General features: G+C 37.9%; 3 protein-coding genes across 3 annotated transcripts in view; 2 read left to right on the top strand and 1 right to left on the bottom strand.

The window, feature by feature from the left end:
- Positions 1 to 10,806, bottom strand: part of LOC134822541 (E3 ubiquitin-protein ligase RNF19B-like) — a 118,616-nt gene extending 107,810 nt beyond the window's left edge. Inside the window, exon 1 of the mRNA XM_063833649.1 lies at positions 10,778 to 10,806. The gene's annotated coding sequence lies outside the window, so the exon portion shown is untranslated. The remainder of the gene's footprint in view (positions 1 to 10,777) is intronic.
- Positions 1 to 21,194, top strand: part of LOC134822799 (protein ABHD13-like) — a 948,842-nt gene that overhangs the window by 274,050 nt on the left and 653,598 nt on the right. The gene's annotated exons all lie outside the window — the stretch shown is intronic.
- LOC134822543 (pyrroline-5-carboxylate reductase 1, mitochondrial-like) lies at positions 4,239 to 21,088 on the top strand. Its single transcript, XM_063833651.1, has 8 exons — positions 4,239 to 4,327; positions 4,445 to 4,509; positions 4,671 to 4,850; positions 13,262 to 13,346; positions 13,493 to 13,620; positions 20,090 to 20,182; positions 20,281 to 20,325; positions 20,528 to 21,088. Exons 1-8 carry the CDS (start codon positions 4,258 to 4,260, stop codon positions 20,669 to 20,671), a joined length of 810 nt encoding a protein of 269 aa, XP_063689721.1. The 5' UTR covers positions 4,239 to 4,257; the 3' UTR covers positions 20,672 to 21,088.

Below are 21,194 nucleotides of genomic sequence, written 5' to 3'. Positions count from 1 at the left end.
TTTTTCGACTTTTCGAGATCATTTTCCATTCCATTTACCTTCAGAACGACAAATTTAGTATACCTTACTCGGGATTATTACGACGGGTTTATTAACGACCGGTTAAAATATGGTTCGGGAAAAATATGGCGAAATTGCTCAAAACCCACCACATTTTCCCGGTCGCCATTTTACCGGTGTCCAACCTTTCAATTTTAGATTCAAAAATTTTGTCTCAGATGTAAATTTCCTTATTAGAGATAAGCAAGTTTAGAAATTTTCGCATTGCTAACACTTGTGAAACAAGTCGAATTATCAATAATTGTTGAAAGTAGACAGAAATAATGACTCGTGGTTAATCAAACTAGATGGAAAATAATTTTCTTCGAAAGAATGCATCGTTCACATTGTTTAGAATTATGAATAAATGACTGATGAAACTGATTCATGTTATTGACAGTTTTAATTAATTCAAGTTTTAATTTAACTGTTACTTTTACTTTGAGTCCTATTTCATTATGTAGAGATAGTCAATACCTAAAAAATTAAAAATTGGCCTATTTAAATCAACTTTGACAATAAGGATATATGACAAGAATTGGGCAAAAAGGTGAATTTTTTGCAATTTTAGCCAAATGAAGTCGAAAAACCTACAACAAGTGTCCCAATAGTCTTCTTTAGTGAATATAAGACAACGATTAAAATATGAGCACCCATACCCCTTGGGAAACCTAAAAGCTGAGTCGGCGGGTTTATTAACGACCGGTGAAAATGTGGTTCGGGAAAAATATGGCGAAATTACCCTAAACCCGCCACTTTATCCCGGTCATAATAATCCCGAGTAAGGTACCCCGTCTGAGCATTACAGATTAAGCTGCAATGCATTAATCAAGAATTTCAATAACATCAGATCCAGAGTTTGTGACTCTGTATCACTAAGTTCTTCAGTACACTGTTCAGTTTCTTTTTCACCCTTTTTCGACTTTACCATTTTTACCATCGATATGATCCTTCAGCCGTTTCAACAGAGCATGCATTGGGATGGATCGATTAAAAATGTAATGACAATGTCCAAGAGGAGCTCTAACCCTTTAAATCAAAATGCAATAGGAATTTGGTATGGTTTTGTGCAGTAGGAACGGTGATGTCATATATTAATTATAAACAATGTTAGCTTAATAATATTCATGTCATATTTGCTCTACTGAAATTTTGGTCTCCTTTGAAATTAGTCGCCGAAAAATTTAGTCTCATGAAATTTGGTTTACAAAAATGTTAGTTAAAAGTTCGACTAAATTTATGGTAGACTAAATTTGTCGTTCTTAAGGTATTGTATAAGTTGCTGGGGTGGAATCCCAAAACACAGGCTAAATAAAATTTGTGTAATTGTAATAAGTTTCGATTAATTACATCAATCACATACTGTAAAATATTGTTTTGTCCCTCAGTCCATTACAAATCTTTTCAAGTTCTGCCCTAAAATGAAAAACTTCGTCTGATCCCATATTAACCCGATTAAGTAATCGATATTATAATTGCATTTTGTTGTCCCGCACCCAAGTTTGTGTTTGTATTTGTGTATCCTATTCCTAATTAAAACTCGAGTGGCTGCAGTCCTTATCCTGCCCGACACCACCAATGTCCAATACGCGTATCGATTACTGCGTGCAAATTATTTAAGCTCACCTACAAAACAATTCTTGACAATAATTTTCTTTCGTATGTAAATACTTGACACCAATCTTGTTTTGTGTTTTTTCTTCCTTCGAATTGTTCAAATATCGTTTACTATTTTTTGCGAAGGTCGCTATACTTTGTTCTGACACTTCCTCTTTAATTTCAAGTAAGCGATTAAGGAAATTAATTAGCTTGATTGATTGTATCGCTGACATTTGACAAGTACCAAAACTTGGTGCAACTTTCAAGTCTACTTGTAAAATTTGATTTCCTTTTCCGTAACCTTTACCTTAAGGCTTAAGCCCCATTGTATCAGATTGGGGTTCTCGTTTCCATGGGACTCTCTGATCAACTGATTGATATCTCATGCCCTCTATGAGAGCAACTGCTAGCAGTGCTCCCCATCGGGGCATGTGATATCAATTCTGCTTTTCTGCCAAATTTGGCTCGAAAGTGTGATAATCTCATTTTCAGATATAGGGGTTAATGTCGGGTTTGTGGCAGATGGACTTGACGGAGGTACTCAAACCAGAACTAGAAACTCAAACCTGGATTAGAAACTCAAACCAGAACTAGAAACAATTAGTACAATTACAATTATGTGGTATATGAACATTAAGTATAGCGACAATAATGAAGATATTATAAATACCTATTTTCGGTCACTATCTTCTGGAAACTTTTGTTGGTAACGATAAACTTTAAAGAAACAGGCAGTACTTACTACTTATGTTTGATTTCATTTGTGTGGCATATGAACTAGTTGTTAAAAATTATGAAGATATAATTATCATTCATTTCATTCATATTTTCAACAAAAAAGTGTTTATTTTATTGCTGATTAACAACTATAACTATGAGCACATAAGAAGCGACAATTCTGTCTTTTCCAACCACAGTAAACTCATTAATTGGTCATTCAATGAAAATGCAGTCAAAACAGTGAAATTTGGGTCGGTGAAAAGCTAAAATCTATAAGTAAAAATGTCCTACCGGTAGGATATTTTCAAAATTGTCATTTTATCTCAGTTTTCTCCGGATATTCAGCTTCCAGTGCCCCGATGGTGACTTGTGTCACTCAAACTGACCTCACTGATTGGTCACTGGTCAAAAATTCAGTCAAAACTGTGAAATGTCGTTCAAGGAAACGGTCATTCAAAAATCCTCAAAAATTGTTCCTTCTATTTATATTCTGATGATTATCCGAAAAGATTATTCTTGCCTTGTTCTCTGTCCAAAAATGTATGTCCCTGTTTATGATTGAAAATCGATGAATTTGTGATACTCGGTGCTCGCTTTCAGATTCATGATATCGATGGTTGGGAGACCAGATATGAAAAGTTCAAGCTCGTTGTCGCCGAGTGTCGAAATGAGATATTTGGGGGTTATCGTAGAAACCGTCAAAGATAACCTTATACTACCGGTCATCTTCATTTGGGAATTGAGTTTCACAATATACAATATACTCCTTCTTGTTGGAGTTCGTGTGACGGCAATGTTAGGTTTTAACTCCCTGCCATCGTTAGATTTTAACTCCCTGTTAGGTTTTAACTCCCTGTTATGTTTTTATCTACACTTTCTTGCCGGGTCCCGGCAGAAAAGGTTTTGGTGTATGTCCCCTTAACTTACTGTTAGGTTTTAACTTACTGTTAGGTTTTAACTTACTGTTAGGTTTTAACTTACTGTTAGGTTTTAACTTACTGTATGGGTCGGATGTCGGATGAATATCTCTACACTCGACTATCACGTGACTCGTTAATTACTTAAACACGTTCTCTAGATAGCTCTGAGGGACTGACCTCAAATCTAACCCTAACCCATTACCCAATCCGAACTGAAGCATATGCTAGAACCCTAACCCTACCAAGAAATTAGACCAAATTCCTTACATGGTCATGTCAAGTGATCGAAACAGTTTTTCACCAAGGGAGCATTTAACCCTATGTCATTTATGATTTAAAATCAGCGTTCAAAAATACATCGATTCAAGGTTGGTTTCAACTGCTCAACTGGTGGGAGCCCTTTTAGTTTTAGAAAAATCTAGAAGTGATTTAGCACGCTCGTGTTTGAGTTAGATTAGGGAGGTTAGATTTTAACTCTCTGTACAGGTTTTAACTGATCCTTGTGCAGGTTTTAACTCCATGTTTTATTTTGTAACCAAATTGCTGTTGAAGTTCTACTGCCTTTTGACGGCTGTAAGACGTGCCCCTAAATGTTATCTGACGACGTCCTGTTCAATAATGAGCAGATATGCGGTATTAAGTATTGGTAAAATTCCAATTCTTATGAGGGAGCTTTAGATTAAGAGTATAAGTATATACATTTTTTTCTGTAAACTTAACGACTGCAGGCATTAATATTGAAACTACAAATATTGAAGTAACGTTTTGTTTAACAGTTAAGAGTAATTACGATTAAATAAACTTTTTTATTTGCCACTGTTTACCAACTTTTTTTGTTTGTCAAATATCTTTAGTTGAGATTTGTGAACATCGTAGAAGGCTGCAGAGTGTATATTTATCAAGGGTGTTTATCTTTTCGATGATAAAAGCTTTAGTTTCTAAAATTTTCACGTCAGGGGTAACTTGTGATAGAATTATCATGACAAAGATTGGGTTCATAGGAGCGGGAAAGATTGCCCATGCGTTAATGAAAGGACTTCTTTCTTCAGGTAAAAACCTAATGATTACATTGGTTATTTTAATAAAACTTTTACTATCCGAATATCATATTCAGCGCTAAAAAACTAGAATTGGGAGATTGAAATCAAAACTTTTAACTTTTTCAGGTGCAGTTACTCCATCTCGTATCTATGCAAGTTCAAATACTGAAGAATCCCTTCAAAAAGTTAAGGTTAATTTTCAAAACAGTCTATTACCTTTAAAAATCCTCGAATTATTTTCCTGTACACATTTACATTTATATAATTTATAGGAACCAACCAGATTTTGATCAAATTGCAAATTATTGTTTCTATAATGAGTTAGTCATGACAATTAATATCATTGTTTCAGATACTTGGTGTGAACACGTGTCTGGATAACTTGTGGACTGTGAAAAACAGCAACATAACCATACTGGCTGTCAAGCCTCTTGTTTTCCCCAAAGTACTTCACGAGATAGCCCCCGCTATCGGGCCCGATAATGTGATCGTTTCTCTAGCAGCAGGTGTCACCATTGACTCTATACAACAGGTAAGCAGGTAAAGAGACTACCTTATCGGACCTTATTTGAACGGACATTAATTGAACGCTGGAGGTCCTAGCGTCCATCTTTATGTCCGTTCAAATAAAGTCCATCGGTTTAAGGTCCGTCCAAGTTAAAGTCCGTTGAGATTTTTTCCAAAATTATTCCACTAGCTGCGAACTCTTGACAACTAATTTCTGAATTTCAGTCAATTGTAATTTCTATCATCGGAGTCGGACTAAAATATATCATTGGTGATTGGATCAATGATGAATGAAAAGCGAGTTAGTATAAAATTTAAATATTCTAAGCATCACATTCTTGATTTTCGGCTTCCTCGTTCACTTCTTCGTTGATTGACGATGTCAACCCTTCCAGATCGTTGCTCTGCGAATTAACAGAGCAACGATCTAGTCACAAGTCAGAATGATAGTTTGCACGGCGCGTCGAAGCGGGCCAGCGGCGAAGTCCTCCAACTTCTTCGGAGTTACTATTACCTCCACATCTTGTAAAAGTTTACACTGAAATGCAGGACTGAGGTGGTCAAATAAAAAATTGTTTTCAAAAAGCGGGTATTACTGATTAGACGATTACTAATTAGATGCTTTAAGCATGGAATATTGAATGCACGATAATCCATTTGACGAAGATGACCTGTGATATGCTCACCAAATCTGGTCATATTTCGTATCTGTTGTTTTTACACAACTTTCATAATCATAGACACTGATCTACAGATATTTTGAAATTTTAACTGCTTAATGATTGCTTTTCTTGCATATTGTATTTTTTTTAATATGAAAAAATTTTAGTTTTTGATGGTTTTGAATGCGTTCGAGCGTTCAATGTTCATTTTAATGTCCGTTCATAATTATTTCCGTTCATTTAATGTCCGGTCAAATAAGGTCCGATAATGTAAATCGTATCGTGTTGATATCAACAATGATATCAACATGATAATTGATTTAATGAAAATACTTGGTATTATATCAACGAATTCGAGTTACACACAGTAACAAATAATCTTCCGAATAACGTTGCTTCCTCCTATAACAGATATAGCATAAAATCACATACACAATACACATGAAATGAAATGAAATGAAATGAAATGAAATGAAATGAGGTATTTATATCCCGCTCATATGATTAACCAACAACACAAGGAAGGTGGTTAACCATGTCAGAGCGGCTGACTGTGAGTGATGTGAGCAAATGCGTAAAAAGTGAACTAAAGTATAACTCGTCATAAGGTAAAGACAAAATTAAAACATCTTTTATTGTAAACCACACTAAACTAAATAGAAGCAGAAACCATACAATACATGTAGGTAAAATAAAGGTACAGTGACATAATCAATCAAGAAAGAGACATCAAGACATAAAATGGAGTGCGGTAAAAAATAAAAGCCAACGTGTCTTGCAAAGTGAAGACAATGGAAAGAAAAAACATCAGAACTGATTATATAAATGATTCTTTAACATTCGCTTGAAACAGTTGGTATCAGTAATACTTCTCAACATCAGCGGAAGAGAGTTCCATGCAACCGGTGCATGGCTTGAAAAACGTCTGTCATCAACTTTGGATCTTTTATTCTTTGGTATCTTGAGCATGAGATGGTCATCCGGTCTTTTCGACCTGGTCATGGTGTTTGAAAGCTCTATATCCACTACATCCACATCCAGTAGTGCTTTGAGGTAATCAGGTGCAGTACCGTGAACTGATTTGTGGGTTAAAAGACAAACTTTGAAGAAGATTCGTTGGTCTATAGGGAGTATGTGGGCCTTCTTATAGAAGGGAACCAAGTCCGTGGTCCTCTCTTCTATGTTGTAGATGAAACGAACTGCCCCATTAAGGGTTGATCTAAGTTTGTTCAATCTGGTCTTGGGTAGATTCATGTAAAGAGAATTACAGTAGTCTAATTTAGATATGACCAGTTGTTTCACCAGCATCAATTTAATGCCTTCATCCAGGTAACGACCAATGGTTCTTAGGTTCATCATTGTCCAGCTGCATTTCCTTTTGACATTATTGATCTGTCTTTCCATATTTAGAGTTTCGTCAAATTTGACACCCAGACTCTTCCAGCTGTCTCCTTTACACTCCGTAGGCAGAATTTCAGTGCTTCCAAATTGCAGTCTGACACTGAGTTCACACTTTTTTAGAACATGGCTCTTTCCTAACACCAGTAGTTCTGTCTTTGTTTCGTTCAGTTTCATGTAGTTGTTCACCATCCATGCTTTTATCTCTGCAAGACATTTGTTTGTTCTGTCTTGGACATCAATGAACTGTACCACACGGTTTGGTTTAAATGAGATGTACAGTTGAGAATCATCTGCATAGAGCTGTATATCAAGACCATATTTGGCCGCAATTTTCTGGAGAGCTTTGATATAAAGGATGAAAAGAATAGGCCCCAAGAGTGATCCCTGGGGAACTCCAAACAGAAGCTCCAAGAAAGTTGAAAGAGTATCATCAATCTTAACACAGAAGTGTCTTTTCTCAAGGTAGGACTTTATCCATTGCAGTGCACTTCCAGTAATTCCATAGTCCTTCATAAGCTTTTCCAACAAGACTGTGTGGTCAATGGTATCAAATGCTGCACTTAAGTCGAGAAGTACAACTATAACAACATTCCCAGCTTCAATTTCTTTGTTTAGATCATCACACATTCTAACAAGTAATGTTTCACAGCTATGATTAGGGCGATATCCAGATTGGACTTCTGAGTAAAGGCTATGGTTAGTTAGATGGACATTAAGCTGGTTTAGTACAATTCTCTCTAGGATCTTAGAGAAGGCAGAGAGGTTAGACACTGGTCGATAGTTACTGAGAATATCAACATCAGCATTTTCCTTCTTCAAAGTCGGCTTGATGACTGCTTTCTTCATATCTGAGGGAAAAACTCCAGTCTTCAAGGATGAGTTCAAGACGTGGAGTATAAAAGGTGTTAGTTCATCAACACAGTTTTTTAAGAGAAATGCTGGGATCGGATCCAAGCAGCAGAACTTGTTGGACATCTTTGATACCAGGTCTTTGAGTTCATCAGCTGTTATCTCAGAGAAATTATCAAAGATGCAGTCTTTGTCAAGAACAGGATCTTTGTCTTTGTCTTTGTCTTTGTCTTTGTCTTTGTCTTTGTCTTTGTCTTTGTCTTTGTCTTTGTCTTTGTCTTTGTCTTTGTCTTTGTCTTTGTCTTTGTCTTTGTTTATATCTTTGTCTTTGTCTTTATCTTTGTCTTTGTCTTTGTCTTTGTCTTTGTCTTTGTCTTTGTCTTTGTCTTTGTCTTTGTCTTTGTCTTTGTCTTTGTCTTTTCCTTCCTTCTCACTGGCTTGTCTGATGGTTGCAACCTTTTCAGCGAAGAAATCTTTGAAATCTTCTGACAGTTTCACAGGATCCTTGTAGTTTGGAAGGTTTTGGGTGTCATTTCCTAAAAGCCTGTTGACTTTTTTGTACAACGCTTTAGTATCCCCTGAAGAGGACCTAAGAGAGGTTTTGTGGTGAGCGCATCTTTTGACAAACTCTAGTCGGGAAAACTCATCTCTTAGCTTAACATAATCCGATCTCAGGTACTCAGATCTTGTACTGTCTATATAGTCTACTTTATCTTTTCTCCACGCACGTTCAGCAGTTCTTCTCTTTCGCCTGAGAATACGAAGTTCCAGGTCTAACCAGGGCATTGGCTTCTTAGTAATCTTCTTTTTTATGTAAGGACAGTGTTTATCCATTAACTGAGTGAGCACAGTGTTGTAAAGGACAACAGCATCATTCGGAGACATGTCTTTAGGGAAGTTTGTCAGTTTTGAAATTAAAATATCTTCTTTAAACTGTTCTGTATCATTTAAATTAAAGTTTCTGTAGTTCATGAATTTTGCGTCTTCTTTGGTCTTTGTCTTGATGTCTGCATCGAAGAGGACAAGGAAGTGGTCAGATTTGGTTCTAGAGGGACAGATTTCAAATGAAGTCAGTTTTTCCTTGAAGGATCGGTTAGTCACTACAAGATCTAGGGTTCCACCTTGGTCATGGGTTGGCTCAAGGGGAACGTGTTGGTATAGATCATACTCCTCCAGGAGTTGGTAGAGCTTCTTTGGGTAGTGTTCTTCAGGCTTTTCCATGTGAAAGTTGAAATCTCCAGCAATGATGGGGAAACCAGGTTTGACTGTGAGGTCTTTAAGGTAGTCTTCGAATTCTTCTAGAAAGGCACACTCCGTGTACCGAGCCTTCTTGGTATAAGGAGGCCGATACAAGTTCACAAGTCTCACAATATCTTGTTGAGATTGTAGCAGTGATTCCATCACTTGGAAGGATTTGTACTTCATGACCTTACTATTACACTTTAACTGGAGCACATCACGAAATAGCATAGCTATACCTCCTCCTCCTCTGTGTTTTCGTGGATCCGAGAGTATATTCCAACCAAGGTCTTTGATCTCCTTTATCTTAGCTGTGTTTCCATCACGAAAGAAGGTTTCTTGTACAAAACAGATGTCACAATCAACTTCTCGAAGATGCTCTAACACTCCGACTGTTTTGTTCACTAAGGATCTAACATTGAACGTTCCAATCCTTAAACTCTTCCTAGGCGTAGTTTGGTCTCCTTTGTCTTCTGTATGTACCAGTTTTTTGCATTCTCACATCCTGCTGTCCTATTCATTATTCCAGTCCGTTCTCTTACATACGAGGGACATAGGTTATCAGAGGCTTTATGGGTCTTTGCTGAGTTCTTCTCCGAGTGTTTACTACTTTTGGCGCAGTTAGAGCACTTTATCTTTTTTACATTATTTTCACTCTTGTTGTTACAATCTTTCGACTTGTGGCTTCCTGCACAGAAGAAACATGTTGGGTCTTTATCTTTGGCTTTACGGTACATGGAGTTGGCCATGTGACCAAATTCCTGGCAATGATAACATTGAATGACATGAATTCGGTCTGTGACATGGTGTTCCCTGAGGTCAATGTGTATATAATCTCTGTTTTGTCTGATTAACTCACGCATTGCTGCAGTGACACGGATGACAGCCGATTTTTCAATCTCATCGAAGAAAACCACTTTTACTGCATCGTCTTTTCCAGAAGAGGACTTCAGTATTTCATTCTTTTCCAAAAGTTTCTCTAGCAATGTCTCCTTGTTTGTGATGTCAGAGGGAATATTCCGAATAGACAGTTTGGGGTCCAATTTCTTTCCTGGTTCAGACTTTTTCGATACCTTGTATTTATCTTGACTTTTAAATACCGTCTCAGCTTTGTTAAGTTGATCCTTGGTACTGAACTTGAAAGTCGCAGTACTTCCGGACACTCTAAAATTCTTCACTGGGTTTATTTTAAGGGAACCTTTCATTTCCTTTTCATCATCAATTGTGATAGGTTCTGCGTCTTCAGAGTCTGTGGTCTTTTTCTCAACTGTGAGTGTGTGTTTTTCTGCAAGCATAGTTTCTTCTTTTGCTTTCTTTTCTTTGGGTAGTGTTGCTACCACTGTATTCAATAAATCTGGTAGTAATGTGGGCAGTACTTCTGCTAGTACCTCTTTGAGCTGTGTCTTTATAATTTCCTTGAAATCTGGTGATTCCTGTACTGTAGTAGTTGTGGCTTGTTTTGTTCCTAAAACTGTTTGTGTTAGTTGAAGAGCATTCTTGGAGAAAGTGTACAAATCCTGGATAACAACAAACATCTCCATTTTTTTATTTGCAGACGTAAGGTCATCAAATATCGCTGATTGAATAGTTACCTTAATCTTATTGTCATTATCATCTTTCTTACCTTTAAACAAAAGAGTATTGCGGTTTATCTTTTCCAATTGTTCCTCCATCTTTTTCATGTCCAACTTCATCTTTTCCATGTCAAAAACCCTGCTAGAAAGATCAAGGACCGAAGGGACAAGTGACAAATTGTCAGTTCTTAAAAAAACTAAACAACTGTTTTGTAATAATTCGATACCTCAAATTATTTGTTATATAGTAGTGTTGAAAGTATTAAAACTTAAGGTTAAGGAGCATGGGAGATATATCTACATTTTTCAATGTTAGGTTACAGAACTACTGGTGGGAACGATGTACAAATAAACCCCTTATCGAGATGGACTTTGAGGGGACATACACCAAAACCTTTTTTGCCGGGACCCGGGATTTGACTTCATATTATGAAAGTATATATTACAACTGTAAGATCTGAGGCATTGAAAAAAATTTTTGAGAATATATACGCACATTCGAAAAAAAATTATTTTCTTTTTCGAAAATTTTGAAAAATGATTTTTTTACTAAACGTTACTTACAATCCGGGCAAGAAGCCTTCCAATGGATTATACAATTATATATCATATTTTAAGCGTTTTATAATTTATTTCTTCGAAATTTTGTATGGGTTTATTTACCGTTAAGTTTTTTCGTATTAGTTTTCCATAATGCCAAAAATGGAATCAAGTAATCCTCATTCTGGACATTTATGTATATTACATAAACATAAAGTAAAATATTTATAGCAAATACTTGGAATGCTAATAAAAACGAGATATTTTACGATTCTAAGATAGTTTATTAATCAAAACTATCGCGATTTCCCAAAGCTTCAGTCACATTAGAAGTGGATAAGCTCGAAAAAAGCAGTCATGGCGCGATATTTTCTTATCGCTAAACGTGAATTCATGATTGCTACCTGCCAGCTAAAACACATACCAAACGTGAACATGAACAACAGATCGGTCATCTTGCCTCGGTCATCTTGCCCCTTTATTATTTAATTGATCTGTTCGCGGAATTTAGGAATTCGCGCTCCGAATCTGCTCGGAAACCAAAGATCTGTGAGTCATGATGTCATAATTATGTGAGGTACGGGAAATAAAAATAATAGATATTAAAAAAGAATGAGTGCGGCCGCAGGTCGGTCCAGACATCGGGATTCCCGAATCCTGGGATTTCCCAACGATTTTCAGTCGGGAATTCCCGACCGGGAAATTTTCTCAATTCCCGGTTTCGAGAATTTTAAATATTTGAGTTATAGTTGCAAATTTAAGAATATTCGATGAATTGACTGCAATATAATTTTAAAAATTAAATTAAAATTTGGGTCATGGCATGGACATGACTTTATTACACAAAATTGGACTTAGAGATGAGCACCATTTGCTTTCGGGAATCCCGATTTTCGGGAATGCCGGGATTTTTTTTGGTCGGGATTCCAGAATCCCGGGATTATTTATTTTGATCTGGATTGACTTCACTACAGCTGATAGTGATATTGTTTAGATAACCGGGTTAGCATCTTTAGTCTTTACCATCCAGCTTGGCCAGGAAACTGACGGCAATCGTTTATCTAGAAGAGGAGAAGTGGTCAGCCGTCTACACTAGGAATCAGGGCTTTCCTAGTTTATGTTGATTTGGAACAACCTTACAAAATTCCTTGAATTTTGTGGTGAAATGTGAATAATGTTTTATAACAGTCTTTACCAATACCTACTTTATTTGGCACACTTAAAAAGCAACATTTAATTCAATAAATTGTCCAGACCTCCAATTTCGGCAGATCAATTTCCCGGATATTGCTGGCATATGAGTAATCAAATTTCCACGAATAAGCCCTTCACTAAAAACTCCAATTGTCCTTCTATTCACAGATTTCTACAAATAATGTAAAAATTCCCGAGTATCGAGCGGAGCTCATTGTCTAGCGTGATTTCCCGAATAATAATGGTTTCTGTAGAATGTAGAAAAAGAACTTGTCTAAGTGGTAGTATTAATTGTAAAAGATATCATAATATGATGAGGAGTATTGGAAAAGTTGACAAGAAGCCAGAAGTCACATCTCATATCATTTGAGGACAACATGACACTCCAAAACCTTGAACATAACACGAGAAAATATGGACAGAACTGAACAAGAACAAAAACCACATTCAAAGACTGAGGAATCAGGAGGACTCTGCAACCCAGGAATCAACTACTTAATTATCGGTTTGGTATCGACGTTACATACTCTGATTTTCCGACTTAAAACTGACTTAAGAAATCAGGGAATTAATTTTACTTTCCTAAAATTAAATCGTTGATTTTATTCATTCGAGTAAATTGTGCAGAAAGTTGAAGATTTCAATTTTGGAAGCATGCAGGCCGCAGGGATCAAGATCTGATATCGATCGTAAATACTAACAATACTCTAGCACAATTATTGTAACTGCAGTTTTACAGAACTCTAAATACGAGATTGGGGACGGGTTCTATAAACAAACAAACAAACAAGAGACTAAATGAGTCATCCAAATACAAAGCTAGTTCGAATTTGAATCGTATTCTGTTCCAGATCTTTCTTCTTTCACAATTTATTTTTACCTGACAAGGTCAAGTTGAAAACTCCATCAGCTGTAAATAGTATTTTACTAATATTTTTGATATTGCTATGATTAATTAACCCCTCTCTCCCCCACAGAGATTACCTCACCACGCTAAAGTAGTACGAGCCATGTTGAACACTGCAGTCCAGATAAGAGACGGAGCTATCTCTTACTCTACTGGTAACTACATAACCTTTATCAGCTTTGTTAGACTTGATGACTCACTTGATCTAACAGTGATTGTCATAATTTACACTACATGACGCAAACCAAGTCCTCAGATCACAGAATATTCATCACGTGAGTCAAATTAACCAATCCCTCAGGTAAGAACGTGGAGGACCCTGACCAGGAACTGGTACACAGGTTGTTCTCTTCAGTTGGGTTAACATTGGAGGCAGAGGAGAAACACTTGGTTGCTGTTATGGGTCTCAGTGGTAGTGGTCCAGCCTATGTGAGTTAGTTATCCAGTGATAAGTTATAATTATTTCCAGTCAAGTATAGAGGGGCGCAGCTGCTATCTCTATTTGATCTACCTTACTCGGGATTATTATGACCGGGATAAAGTGGTGGGTTTAGGGTAATTTCGCCATATTTTTCCCGAACCACATTTTCACCGGTTGTTAATAAACCCGCCTACTCAGCTTTTAGGGTTCCCAAGGGGTATGGGTGCTCATATTTTAATCGTTGTCTTATATTCACTAAAGTCAAAGAAGACTATTGGGACACTTGTTGTAGGTTTTTCGACTTCATTTGGCTAAAATTGCAAAAAATTCACCTTTTTGCCCAATTCTTGTCATATATCCTTATTGTCAAATTTGATTTAAATAGGCCAATTTTTAATATCTTAGGTATTGAATATCTCTACATAATGAAATAGGACTCAAAGTAAAAGTAACAGTTAAATTAAAACTTGAATTAATTAAAACTGATGAAAGGGATGATCCAGATGAAGATAACGAAGATGATTACAACTTATTGGAAGACTAAACAGCTCTCCCTTTATCTTAACTAGCAGGAACCCGTATAATATAACCCTAAACGGTGTCAAGAGTCAAAATACTAAAATAGTTATTACCTATTTAATTGGCGTTTTTGACACCACTTGGGGGTCCAAATTTTCGGTTCTAAAATCATTATTCCTTGGCCAATTATTTATTTTTTCATGCTGATTTGAAGGCCATCAAAGCATTTGACCCAGCCAAAAAAGTTCCAGTTGTATATCTTTTACGGTTTATGCGGAAAGTCGCGTTAAAGTTGATGCCGTGGTGTCAGTAAAATGGCACAGATATATATATATCGTCTCGCTTTATATATAGTAAGATATCGATCTGGTTGTTACGCTTCAAATGTTAAAAATTATTTTCCATCTAGTTTGATTAACCACGAGTCATTATTTCTGTCTACTTTCAACAATTATTATGATAATTCGACTTGTTTCACAAGTTTTAGCAATGCGAAAATTTCTAAACTTGCTTATCTCTAATAAGGAAATTTAAATGGCAAGTTTCCATAAACGATATTTTATGATCGTCGCCGATAATCGCTTATTGAGCGCTTTTTCGGCGCTTTTTTAAAAAAAAAACCGTTTACAATCGCTTTTTTTACGATTATAAACGGTTCAAAAAAATCGCTTATAATCGACTATAATTGGTGTCATAATTCAAAAAAGCGCTTTTTTGAATTTAAAAGCGCTTATAAGCGCTTTTAAGCGCTTACTAGCGTCGCTGAGCGATTTGAAAGCGGTTTTCCAGTAGGATTAGCGCCAAAAACGGGTGGATAAGCGGTTGGCCGGATAAGCGATTCGTAGGCGCTTTTTTGAACCATTTATAAGCGATTATAAGCGCTTATAATTGGGGTGCAATTTAGCTGTTTGTAAAGCGCAAATAAAGCGCTTATAAGCGCTTTTAAAATTGAGTCAGGAAAACGCTATATTACATCTTATAACCGCTTATAATCGATTATAAGCGTTTTTTTAGAAATCGCTTATAACGGCTAATTCATCGCTATTTCACCGCTTTTACCGCTTTTCCTATCATCCATGACCAGGTGAGCAGGAATTAAAAAGCGCTTATAAGCGCTTTTTCGATGCTGCCCCTAGCCTGGTCGGAACGGGGTAGTGCCCGGAATTTAAAAGCGCTTATAAGCGATTTCTCAATTCCCCTTAACCTGGTTGGAACTTTCATGTGCTTTTCTGAGCAACCTGGGGTGCACCGGCAGAGTCAGGATTTAAAAGCGCTTATAGGCGCTTATGATCGCTTTTCTACCACTTTTCCTATCACCCATGGCATGGGTTGGCAAGAATTATAAAGCGCTTATAAGCGTTTTTCAATGCTGCCCCTTACCTGGTCGGAACTGGAAATCAGAGTGCCCGCTTATAAGTGCTTTTCTGAGCAACCTGGGGTGCACCGGCAGAGTCAGGATTAAAAAGCATTATGATCGCTTTTCTACCGCTTTTTCTATCACCCATGGCCTGGTTGGCAAGAATTATAAAGCGCTTATAAGCGTTTTTTCAATGCTGCCCCTAACCTGTTTGGAACGGGGGTGTGCCCGGAATTAAAAAGCGCTTATAAACGATTTCTCAATTCTCTTCAACCTGGTCGGAACTGGAGAGTGCCCACTTGCATGTGCTTTTTTGAGCAACCTGGGGTGCACCGGCAGAGTCAGGATTTAAAAGCGCTTATAGGCGCTTATGATTGCTTTTCTACCGCTTTTCCCATCACCCAAGGCCTGGTTGGCAAGAATTATAAAGCGCTTATAAGCTTTTTTTCAATGCTGCCCCTAACCTGGTCGGAACGGGGGAGTGCCTGGAATTAATAAGCGCTTATAAGCGATTTCTCAATTCCCCTTAACCTGGTCGGAACTAGAAATCAGAGTGCCCGCTTATAAGTGCTTTTCTGTGCAACCTGGGGTGCACCGGCAGAGTCAGGATTTAAAAGCGCTTATAGGCGCTTATGATCGCTTTTCTACCGCTTTTCCCATTACCTAACCATGTGCTTTCGCGCCACTTCGGGCGCGCTTGTTTCACAAGTACGTCAAGAAGTGAGTGGGCGCGCGCTACTGCAAGCGCAAGGGCTCTGGATAGAGCAAATGGCACCCAGCTAGTGAGGCGAAACTCACTGATCTTTCCAAAAAGGTATGACAAATTTGGTATTGTGAAAATTCTCACAGTCTCTAGAAAACAGTGTTACAAAAAAATTTTAAAATCTGAGCAAGTTTATTTTATCGTCCACCCCTAATCCAAAGCCGTTGAGCTTTGATCTAGCCGCCAACCCTCCATCGATTTTGGCAACCATATATTGGTTCCCAAAATTTCCCGCACTTTGCAGTTTCTGCAGTAGGGGTAATTAGGTATAAACTACAGTACAGCTGTACTTACAATCACATTCACAAGCATGCAAGCTCACCTGGTCCAATGAGCCTAGCGGGAAACAAAAAACGTTTTAATTAGTTTGTTAAACGAAGTGTCGTACGTCACCTTAAGATCGGGTGACAGGGTGCTTACAATTCGCGTTACTGGGCGGCGCTCAGCCTGTCATTATCTGCATTCCGCCAAATCTTTATTCGGGCTGAGTGAATTACGACTTTCATCGCCCTAAAAAAGTGCGAATGCTCATTGGACTAGCATTCACGTGATCGTTCAGAACCAATTAGAGCCGCGCAAAAGATCACGTGCACGCCAACTACCAATAAAAAAGAAGTGACGTATGCACTACAAGAGCCGCGCGCTGAGTTAGATTGTAAAATCTGATTATTTGATTGTAAAATCGCATAAACACGCCTATTTGCGCGTTTTAGAGGGTTTAATTACGCCAGGCTATGCTTATGAACATACTAGCTTGGGGTCACCTGGTAAAATTCGCGCCACTTGTTTCACAAGTAAAGAAAAGCATCAACTCGCCTTCGTGCGCGCGCCCGCAGTATTCATGTTGCCACGCGCAACGTCAGATTGCAGATATGAGGACAAAATTTTGACACCCAATATAAAATTGCTTAAATCCGTGCCCAGGCTGCAAGCATTTTTTCGCACAAGTACCGCCTCTGTGTCACCGGGAGGTGGGGCGCCACTGCAAGCGTAAAAACCCGGGTACTTAAACATTAAAGCAATCCGATTATTTTAAGAGTCAATGTTAGCGCGCGCCGTATTTGTGCGAAGCGCAATGTTGAACGTGATTGCGAGAATTGACGGGTGACACTCGTAAAATATTTGTTCCATATATTGGAGTCCAACTCGGCTTTTACTAATTCGCTCGCCCAAAAATTTCACGTGACTTTGGTTTTTATGGTTTTGCAGCCGTACAAAACGGTTTTACATAAATCCTAATCCCAACCCTAACCCTAACCATAACCCCGAAGTTAACCATAACCCGTTCCACAAGCCTAGCTAACCCTAACCCGGGCCCTAAACAATCGAATTCGTATTTTACTAGCCTAGCCTGTCACGTGACCAAAACGGATTTTTGCCCATAACTCTCCAGGGAAGCATTTTAACCCTACGTCATGGGGGGTGATTCGGAATCAGCGTCCAAAAATACACATATATGGATCATTTTCATGCCCCAAAGGGCCTTTTCACAAGAATTTCCTTAAAATTTGGGCAAGCGATTTAGTAGAAGCGGTAGAAAAGCGATCATAAGCGCCTATAAGCGCTTTTAAATCCTGATTCTGCCGGTGACCCCAGGTTGCACAGAAAAGCACTTATAACTATAAGCGGGCACACTGATTTCCAGTTCTGACCAGGTTAAGGGGAATTGAGAAATCGCTTATAAGCGCAGCATTAAAAAAGCGCTAATGAGCGCTTTTTAATTCCGGGCACTCCCCCGTTCCGACCAGGTTAGTGGCAGCATTGAAAAAGCGCTTATAAGCGCTTTCTAATTCTTGCCAACCAGGCCATGGGTGATAGGAAAAGCGGTAGAAAAGCGATCATATGCGCTTTCAATTCCGGGCACACCCCTGTTCCGAACAGGTTAGGGGCAGCATTGAAAAAACGCTTATAAGCGCTTTATAATTCTTGCCAACCAGGCCATGGGTGATAGAAAAAGCGGTAGAAAAGCGATCATAAGCGCCTATAAGCGCTTTTAAATCCTGACTCTGCCGGTGCACCCCAGGTTGCTCAGAAAATCACATGCAAGTTCCGACCAGGTTAAGGGGAATTGAGAAATCGCTTATAAGCGCTTTTTAATTCCGGGCACTCCCCCGTTCCGACCAGGTTAGTGGCAGCATTGAAAAAGCGCTTATAAGCGCTTTTTAATTCCGGGCACACTCCTGTTCCGAACAGGTTAGGGGCAGCATTGAAAAAACGCTTATAAGCGCTTTATAATTCTTGCCAACCAGGCCATGGGTGATAGAAAAAGCGGTAGAAAAGCGATCATAAGCGCCTATAAGCGCTTTTAAATCCTGACTCTGCCTGTGCACCCCAGGTTGCTCATAAAAGCACATGAAAGTTCCAACCAGGTTAAGGGGAATTGAGAAATCGCTTATAAGCGCTTTTAAATTCCGGGCACTACCCCGTTCCGACCAGGCTAGGGGCAGCATCGAAAAAGCGCTTATAAGCGCTTTTTAATTCCTGCTCACCTGGCCATGGATGATAGGAAAAGCGGTAAAAGTGGTGAAATAGCGATGAATTAGCTGTTATAAGCGATTTCTGAAAAAACGCTTATAATCGATTATAAGCGGTTGTAAGATGTAATATAGCGTTTTCCTGACTCAATTTTAAAAGCGCTTATAAGCGCTTTATTTGCGCTTTACAAACAGCTAAATTGCACCCCAATTATAAGCGCTTATAATCGCTTATAAATGGTTCAAAAAAGCGCCTACGAATCGCTTATCCGGCCAACCGCTTATCCACCCGTTTTTGGCGCTAATCCTACTGGAAAACCGCTTTCAAATCGCTCAGCGACGCTAGTAAGCGCTTAAAAGCGCTTATAAGCGCTTTTAAATTCAAAAAAGCGCTTTTTTGAATTATGACACCAATTATAGTCGATTATAAGCGATTTTTTTTGAACCGTTTATAATCGTAAAAAAAGCGATTGTAAACGGTTTTTTTTTTAAAAAGCGCCGAAAAAGCGCTCAATAAGCGATTATCGGCGACGATCATAAAATATCGTTTATGGAAACTTGCCATTTAAATCTGAGACAAAATTTTTGAATCTAAAATTGAAAGGTTGGACACCGGTAAAATGGCGACCGGGAAAATGTGGTGGGTTTTGAGCAATTTTGCCATATTTTTCCCGAACCATATTTTAACCGGTCGTTAATAAACCCGTCGTAATAATCCCGAGTAAGGTATTAGATATCCTGTTGTGGGAATATTTACACATCACCGTTGTAGCTGTGTTTAAAATGATTGATTGCTTAAAACGGTTGTTAACATATTTCTAGGTTCTGTTCAGTTAGAATATTCCATTTCTACTAGACTTTTATTTATCACCCTGCAAATATCAAACCCCAACTTGCCTAACCTAAGATGAGAAGTACGGACTCGTTTAGGGGGAAAAGTACGTACTTGTACGCAACTTTGAAAAGTCCGACTCATACGACGTACGATTAAGATAGAATTTTTTTGTTTTTGAATTATTATCATCAGGGCGGTTGTAAAACGTAAATGTAATTGTTTGCCGATGTTAGAGAAAATATGCCGTTCGCGAACAAATTGAACACACAATTCTTAGATCAGGCAGGCATTTAAATTTAAAAGTAAAACAAAAATTACTAGACAATTTACTTATTCAAACAGCTTGTTTAAAAGCTGTTTTGAAAACGCTCAATATAAGTCATTAACTTGCGATTTAGAACTCTTCCATTAATTTCTAGAAGGAGAACTTTTCAGTAGAATTGAAAAGTACGTACGATACGAGTAAATTGAAAAGTCCGACTCATTCGTACTTCTCATCTTAGTGCCTAACCCTACTTCATTTCCTCAGTTTTACTTGATACTGGAGGCACTGAGTGACGCCGGTGTAAGACATGGCCTCAGTAGAGACGTTTCTACAAGACACGCTAGTCAGGCTATGCTGGTAAGTCTTCTTTAGTCCTTTGTTACGATCTACTGAAAACAGTTAGCTCAGTTCAGTCCTCTTCTAAGTTATTGCACGTGCTGATTGTCAATGTTCAGGGTGCTGCACGTATGGTGCTGGAGTCAGGGAGACATCCAGGAGAGGTGAGTCACGGGTAACACCCAGATAATCTATATAGTGCGGGAATCCCCTAACTTAGCAACGTTGTGACGCTTTTACATTTTATTGTGAATTATTTCCAAATTAATAGGGTGCTTTTCTATATCCTGCTTTTACACATAAACAAGGTTCATCTAACCAATAAGGGCCATTAAAGATTCTAAAACCATTTACATTTCTCCTTAGTTGAAAGACGAGGTTTGTTCTCCTGGAGGTGTCACTATCGATGCTATCTATTCGATGGAAAAAGCCGGCGTACGTGCAGCAATGATGGACGCAGTGGACGCGTGCATTAAACGGAACTACGAATTATCTCGGTTAAATGAATAAATTACAGAGAACTGGCATAGGGAACATTGCTGGGATTAAAGTTACGACTATAAATTATAGTCGTAAATTTAATATAGTATACTTTAATACAGTATAATACTGTAGACTATATTTGTGATTATATTTATGACTATGGTCTTTATAATCAGACGGATAGTAATTGATGTTGTGTGATGATGTTGTGTTTATGACAACGTATTTTTATTTTTATTTCGATTGGGTCAGGGTAAGTCATAAATACTAATCCGAATCGATCGTTTTTATCTTTCTGTTATTCAGTTTGATATTAATTTATTGATATCAAACTTATTGTTTGATGTTTATTATCGTAATTAATATATTTGTGTGAAGTAATTATTAACTTGCTTTCCTAATTGGAAGTCTCAGATCTCAGAACAATTATTATAATGTTGGTGGGTTGATAGTTCTTAATTGATGTTTAATTTGTACAAAAACTGCAGCACAACTGTGCCTTCTGCTTGGTAAAGGTCAAATATAACGGCTTCATGACGTTACATCAACG

This window comes from Bolinopsis microptera, chromosome 11, assembly GCF_026151205.1.
Source record: "Bolinopsis microptera isolate Bmic1 chromosome 11, MBARI_Bmic_1.0, whole genome shotgun sequence".
Lineage (NCBI taxonomy): Eukaryota > Metazoa > Ctenophora > Tentaculata > Lobata > Bolinopsidae > Bolinopsis > Bolinopsis microptera.
This window is presented reverse-complemented; position numbering and strand designations above follow the sequence as displayed.

What these genes read in the sequence shown, in the direction of transcription:
- LOC134822543 (XM_063833651.1), top strand. Translation starts at nt 4,258, where the DNA reads ATGACAAAGATTGGGTTCATAGGAGCGGGAAAGATTGCCCATGCGTTA. An exon ending in AGCTATCTCTTACTCTACTG is followed by an intron (nt 13,347 to 13,492) that starts GTAACTACATAA and finishes CCAATCCCTCAG; the next exon opens with GTAAGAACGTGGAGGACCCT. An exon ending in CAGGGAGACATCCAGGAGAG is followed by an intron (nt 20,326 to 20,527) that starts GTGAGTCACGGG and finishes ATTTCTCCTTAG; the next exon opens with TTGAAAGACGAGGTTTGTTC.